The 7,759-nt window shown below is 33.7% G+C and overlaps 1 protein-coding gene across 1 annotated transcript; it reads right to left on the bottom strand.

Moving 5' to 3' along the window:
- Positions 1–253: 253 nt before the first annotated feature.
- On the bottom strand, positions 254–7,759 carry LOC116846404 (neuronal acetylcholine receptor subunit alpha-2-like). The gene is made up of 7 exons (XM_032820179.1): positions 7,430–7,759; positions 6,513–6,557; positions 6,242–6,351; positions 5,229–5,442; positions 3,815–4,001; positions 3,540–3,692; positions 254–742 (listed from the first exon to the last, which is right to left on the bottom strand). Exons 1-7 carry the CDS (start codon positions 7,658–7,660, stop codon positions 399–401), a joined length of 1,284 nt encoding a protein of 427 aa, XP_032676070.1. The 5' UTR covers positions 7,661–7,759; the 3' UTR covers positions 254–398.

Genomic DNA, 7,759 nt, shown 5'->3' with positions numbered 1-7,759 from the left:
TATATATATATATATATATATATATATATATATATATATATATATATATATATATAACGACCGAATATTACATAATTCAATCTATTTAATGTACATATATACGTACACAATAAGATCCCGACTTGCAATTGTCGATTATAAAGTTTATACGATTTGCCGTCTGATTTATTCTGCGATTATAATTGGTCATATTATAATTGGAAGTAGATGAAATATTTGATTAACAGGATATCCATTCGAAGAAAACACACAATACAAGGGAAAAAATGTTTATTCAGTTTTATTTAACGCTTAATGATATAAAACGCATTATTAGAAATTTTAGTAAAGTTTATAAGAAATTACAAACGCGAATCAGACTCCCTTGATAGTTTTAGCATTGATGACGTATCGACAGTTTAACTGGTCGGCATACATATGGCTAATAGTACGACATAACTGAGAAGGACGCTCAAGAAAGCTAACCAACCGATAAGCACTGTCACATAGCTCCATGGCGATTTTTTGCTATTTGACTGCACGAGATCGGTGTTATCATCCGCGTCGATTTCTATCTTGGCAGTCGCGGCCGGATCCAAGATGCTAACTAGGAGAATCTGACCAACACGGCTACGTAAAAGGAATGTTGTAGCCGTTGAGATCCATGCAGGCGGCGCAGAGGTGAGCTCTTGCAATTGTCGCAGGATATTCGTGAGGATGAGCGCGAACGACGCCATCGCGAAGGAACTCTCGTAGAAGGTGACTGTAAATAATTAAAGATCATTAAATGACTGTAAGCTCCGAGTCCTGACAGAGATTCCGGGTAGGAATTTAAAAGAGGGCTTGTAAAGGCCCTAGAGAGCTTTTCCCCATTTCTGTCTAGGCGCCATTCAGGCAAACCCGAATAGGCCCTGTACAGAGATGTAACGCTTTTGTAAGTCAGGGTCAAATTTGTAAATTTGACGAGGCCCTATTCCCGTACAGCACAAATCTTCAAAGGACGTTCTAAAGATGTTCTAAGGACATTTATACATTCTAAGAACGTCCCAGAACATTCTCTGAAGATTTTGTGCTATCTGGGTTCTGGCACGCCTATGTAGGCCCTATCTAGACACGTCTAAGTAGAAAAAAACATTCTTTTATGTATGATATGTACTACTTTTTTTCTAATAACTATTCGTAAAGGTCGCAGCGCTTGCTGATTTTATTTGAAAACTTTATATTACTTGATTCCAATGCTACATCACATTTAAAAATTCTCACCGACACTGGTGGGACTCGAGAACCTGGACCCTAAGGCATCTCTAGATTATAAATCTTTTGCTTTAGACACTATGCCACTTCTTCAATCGATATAAGCGTCTTACATTTTATTCATATATGTAGTGATTAACACAGTAATATAATTTTTTTATAATATAACTTAATAAAATTTTAATAAAAATTATATTTTTCGTTCTTTTATTATTAATTTAACTCTTAGCTAATAAGATGAGGTCTACAAAATCAAACAGTCTTTAATTAAATTTGTTAATTTCAATTTAATTAAATTTGCTCATCTCAATTATTAATTGAACGACCTCTAATTCCCTCCGCTGATATCAATCATCAATTGAACGGTCTTTAATTGAAATCAATCATTAATCAAACGGTCTTTGATTAAATTTGTTGAAACTCCAATTGAACGGTCTTCAAGTGAGTTTTCTCATATCAATCATCAATTGAACACAATAATTGGTTAAAAAATAATTAATTTCTCGTAATTCTGATATACAGGGTGTCTCGCGTAAGACGGACCAAAAGAAAAATATAAGTAGAACACATTAAAGTGAACATTAAAGTGAACACATTAAAGTGAACATTAAAGTGAACAAAAATTATATAGGCCATTTTTCAAACAACCACGTAAAATTTCGAGATATTAATTAAAATAGTTGAGCATATCAGAGCGCGGCGACACGGCAGGTGGGACATACGGCTCGCCGCGGCTGGCGAAGAAAATGGATGATTGCTCACGGGCCTATCTTATAGGCCAGAAAGGTGAGCCGTTTGGCATACTGAAATGAATAGCTCCGTGTGTGCGTCCGTGTACGTGTGCGTTCTTCCATTTTCTTCGCCGACCGCTGCGAGCCGTATGTCCCGCCTGTCGCATCGCGCGTTCTAATTTGTCCAACTATTTTAATTAATATCTCGAAATTTTACGTGGTTGTTTGAAAAATGATATACAATTTATAAAATTTTTGTTCACTTTTATGTGTTCTACTTATATTTTTCTTTTGATCCGTCTTACGCGGGACACCCTGTATACGGGGCATATATCTTTGTCATGTCAAAAAATTGATTTTTTTAATTAGCTCATTAAATTGTATATAGTTTCAAAAGTCTGTGTAGTTCAAAGCGCACTAAAATATTCGCAAAATTAACGGTAATATGTATAAAAATGTGAAAGTGCGCATAAGTCACGTACTCCACCACATTCTACGCAGTGAGATTGACAATAAACAGTTGTCTGTTGTAACCTTGTAATCGAATTTAGTCACACTATCCTTTTTTAGGTTTCGCTTTTGTTCGTTTCAGGTAGGAAAAGTAAAGTAACAGTCCGGAGAAAATCGTAGAAAATTGAAAAGTTCATAGTTCTTCGAATAATGCGGATTAGTTGAAAATGTATTCTAACGCAGAGAAAATGAAACGGTCTATCGATTTTAAAGGATTGTGTAAAATTCGACATAGCCCAAGAGAAAAAACTATACTGAGGAAAATTTTCCTTGAAAAAAATGTTTTGAAATACAGTCTAAGATCAAGGCAACAGACTAAGAACTGCTCGTAGGCAGACTAAAACAAAGCATAGCAAATCAGGCTCAGAAAGGTACTTCTTATGACTCCGTAATAGCTGAGTAATATTATAAGTTCGATTTATAAAAGTTATATTAAAAAGTATTTATTTCAAAATCTTAAACGCGTTTTTCTCAAAACGCTGTTTCCTGTCAGTGTTTGCACGATAACATAGAGAATTTTTAATACTTTTGTGTGGATAAAACTTTAACAAAAGTATCCTGAATAAAATTCTCTACGAAGACTTTTTTTAATTTTCTATTTTGTTCTTTCTTAATAACAAAAAAGTGAACAAATTTTGTAGAAGAATCTTAGCTTTTTCTTTCAGGTTATCTAAATTTTGTGAACTTTTATAAATTAAAAAATTCTTTTTGAGCTATAACATTTGTTTGTAGCTATAACATTTCTTTACAAGAAAATATTTTCATTTTTCAGATCGAACTAATCTACAATTGTGCAGACAGTGGATCTAAGCGCGCGCTTTAAGCTTTACTCTGATCAATCGATAATAAATCAATGTTTTAATACATCCACTTGTTTTTATAAAGCTGCAATATTATATATATTATATTAATGCAATAATAATTAAATTTTCACTCAAATTTAATCAATAACAAGCGCGACATTTCGCTTATACGAAAACACTAACGTTTGTCAGCTGGACGAGGGCAATGGAGGATCAAACATTTATTCTGATATAAGTAGCCACGGTTCTCATTCACACTTACGTATTTTAGGAGTGTTGAAGCCGTTCTTCGGCATTTCCCAATGTACGTCTTGTATGCACAGAAAATGGCAGATTAAATTGAGATTGGCGATTATCATCCGCTCGAAGGATGTCGGATCCAGCCACAAAGTTATCAAAGTCATCGTCATCAACACTGTGAACGGGAAAGCGAACCGATGCATCATGGAACCGCGTTAAACATTTCTTAATTGACAATCTATGCAATTTCAAACAACACGCCGTACGCGTGTGACGATGTATGCATACAGTACACACCTATAGCGGGTGACACAAACGCAATGCGTATGATACCCCAGTGCCTCTTCAGAACGAAATGATAAGTAAGCAATTTGGAAGTGATGTCCGAATTGTATTTGTGATTTTCCTCATGGTTCGTTACGTAAAACTGTAGCAAATCCCATTCGGCGTTCTTCTGGTACTCGCGCAGATCCGTGATCGTCGTCTTTAAAGAACACCATTCGATTTACATGTTCATGAAAAAGAAAACCATAACAATTGTATGATGTTTCACAATCATGATTTATATTTATATATAATATTTAAACTATGAAAGAACAATAATGTTTAACAGTATGAGAACGCATACAGCGAACATTTCTTGGACCTGCAATGTATAGAGTGTTGCATTTACATACAGAACAGTACAACAGGTTATCTATGCGTTTAACATCCCCTAATTAAATTTGCTAAGTTCAATTATTAATCGATTAAACGGCCTTTAATTAAATTTGCTAAGTTTAATTGTCAATTGGACGATCTTTGATTCCCTTTGTTTATATCAGACGTCAATTAAATGGTTTTTAATTGAGTTTGTTAAAATCAGTGGTTTTTAATTGAATTCGTTTTTAATTGTATAAAATTATCAATTAAATATTGTATGGTTGATTTTGCTTGAATCAATTGTTAATTACTAATTGTTAATTAAAATATATTTTAATTCAGTTCAAATCAATTATATTAAAATCAATTATTAAATTAAGAAAAATTTAATTAATATTTTCATACTTTAAAGTACAACATCCACGTATACAATAAAACAATCTTGCATGTTAAACCGACCATACGTCCTAATTATTAATATAAAATTCAAAATATGCATTGATTAAATAATTAATTAATTAAAAATTATTAATTAAATGTAAAATTAAAATAATTAAAGAATTGTTTAAAAAGTACACAATTTAATAATTGTGATGGGACATAGGATTAATTAATATTAATACTAGAATACAATAGATTATTAATAATTAGAATAAAATTGGTTTGATGTGGAAGGTTGATTGACCACGTATGTGGCAGGTCCGAAAAATGTTTTACGCTTGCATTATTATATATGTCAGACATTATTATCCTCCCTCATAGTTTAAATGTTTATATCAACAACTGCAATCAGCTCTTATTGGCCTTCTTTCTCTTCCTTTAATTGTATTCCACACAGCAGAAATGTTCAAGATACATTATGGAAATATCCTAGAGATGTTGCGATATCTTTAGGATATCCCAATGATATATTTTAAACATTTCTGCTGTGTGGGATACCGAAAAGTCTTGTTAATATAAAGATTGATCGCCAATGACCACGGCATTCAACGCAGTAATAACGAATTGTTCTTGATGCGAAAAAGAAGAAAAAGAAGTGATCGCACGTGTACACAGATTGGACGTGTACCATATTGGAGTAATGAACGAGGTCGATTTCGTCGCTGGAATACGACCACGAACCGAACTGTATTGAACAGTTCATAGTGTTATACGGCCACCACGTGTTATCTGCGACGCAGTGTGTGGAATACTTCGCCGGCGTTAACCACTGGACCATTCCTTTCCTCCAGACCCAACACTTCGTCTGCGTGGAACCCGAGAACATGGTGTCTTCTAAATCCCTGATGGACATAAGCGTAAATGCATAAATTCGCTTGATTAGTGTCCCGAAAAGGAAATAGATCTGGGCATACCAGATCACCGTTCTCGAACGCGAAAATGTAGAACGGATTGAGGTGAACATAAAAGTCTCATATCGTTTTGCGATATTCGTAATAAATCTCGAGATATTAATTAAGGAAGATTAGTGAATAATTATGCGCGATGTGGTAGATAAACTGTAGTGATGTTGTGCGCTTATATATTAAGTCAAATTGAACAAAAAAAATTCTTTATCATTTTGCAAATAGCTATATAAATTTTTAATTATTTACAAAAGGAAACTGTTGCATGGCACAAATTTTCTTTAATTAATATCTAAAAATATATGCGGTAATTTGCAAAATGGTAGAGTATTTTTTTGTTCAGCTTGATCTAATGTATAAGTATACATTTATCATGTTACACGTAATCATTCACTAATCCCCTTTAATTATTATCTTAATAATTATTGCGAATATCGCAAAATGGTATAGGATTCTTATGTTCATCAATCTGTACTATGCCTCTAAGAGAGCTTCGAAGGTTATTCTGGGACACCCTGTATATAACTATATACACATACATAAATTATATTTATAAATTTTATCTTCATGGTTAACTTCATTTTATCTATCATGGTCATATATACAGGATGTCTCAGAACAACCCTTAAAGCTCTCTCATGGAAGCACCGATAGAGATATTAATTAAAGAAGATTTATGAATGATCGATTGCGAAATATTGATTTGGTCACACAGAGTTACGTAGACGTCGCTTACACGTTATGCAGATAAATGTCCGGCACCCAAATTTCGTAGGTGGACACAAACATAAACTGGATGTCGTTGAACTGAGCGGGATCCCATGTCAAATGCGAGTCGTCCCACGTCTGTTCCCCCAAAAGCACATTTTACAAGAATGAAATATTACGTTGAACTTTTACGATAAATAAACGGTGTCAATTATTATTCAGAAGTACTTAGAAATTATCCGTCGATCACACAACTGATCGACGGATCACTTACTTCGATCGTTCATATTCAAACGTACCATAGACGTCCACGTATGCACGTCGAAGTGTTCTTCCTGATTATCCTATGAAACAAATTGCAGCTTTAATTAAGGGAGAGACGGGGAGAGACGGGAGAGACGGGGAGAGACGGGAGAGACGGGAAGAGGCAGGGAGAGATAGGGAGAGACAGAGAGAGAAAAGAAGGCTTCTTTTAGAGAGGATACTCTTTCTTAAGCAAAAATTCTCTTCGCATTTTATTCGCTACGAATTTCTTTAAAGAAGTATTTTGGTTTGAGAAATTACAAAAAATATATTTTTTCCGGAATTTTTTGGAAGGAAACAAAAAGACCGAATAACGTCAAAATTGCATATTCTTTAAGCCATATTTTAAATATATATTTTTATTGTCTAAGTAAATTAAAACCAAACCAATATTACCATTCTGAAAAAAATGGCGATCATTTTATTGAAAAATTCTATGATAAGTCACATTTTTCTTGAATAAGAAAATTTTTTGTTTTCGCGTTTAAAATATATAGAAGAGCTATAATTACTTATATCATCTACATACTTTTTTTTGCGAGCTCCTAGACACCAGAATATAATATATATATAATAGGTTATATAAATAAATTATATAAAATATACAAAAGAGTGTTTTTTGTCATTTAGACGATAAAAATATATTCATAATAAAGTTAAAGGAATATTAGAAGTTTGACGTTATTCGATTTTTTCGTTTCTCTACAAAAAATAATTTAAAAAACAGTATCCTTTTTGCAATTTTTTGAATCAGAATATCCCTTATTTGCTAGTAAATTCATTGTAGGCTCGAATAATTCATAAAATGATCTTCGCTTATTTAACCGCGATTGTTGAAACGAGAAGAAGAAAATATTAATTCGCCTGTGTAGTTGTCAGAGAATTCATTCTCTGATCAAATCAACGTACTTACATATTCTAAGAATTGCGGAATTATATGCAATTTCACGCGCGTCACATTATTGTTGTTTTGCACCGGTCTTACGTCCATGTCATACTCGCAGAGAAGGTGTCTCTTCAGTTGAAGCATGCTCGATTGACTTTCGGCGTCGTTGCAACTTCTCGAACTGAACGACATTATCACGTCGACACACACGGCGTCGAGAATAAATAGCAGGATCAAAAGGAAACCGTTCTTATCCATCTTGGAGGTACGATGAGGAAATCTCACGGCGAACGGGTCCGCGACAAGTGTATCGTTCAACGATGAATTACGCGAGAGTCGAAGTGCCGATAATAATCG

The sequence above is a fragment of the Odontomachus brunneus genome, unplaced genomic scaffold, assembly GCF_010583005.1.
Source record: "Odontomachus brunneus isolate Ranch 3 - 2012 unplaced genomic scaffold, Obru_v1 Obru_scaffold_063, whole genome shotgun sequence".
In the NCBI taxonomy this organism is placed as follows: Eukaryota; Metazoa; Arthropoda; class Insecta; order Hymenoptera; family Formicidae; genus Odontomachus; species Odontomachus brunneus.
The sequence above is the reverse complement of the archived record's forward strand: the minus strand, read 5'-3'. Positions and strand labels throughout refer to the sequence as shown.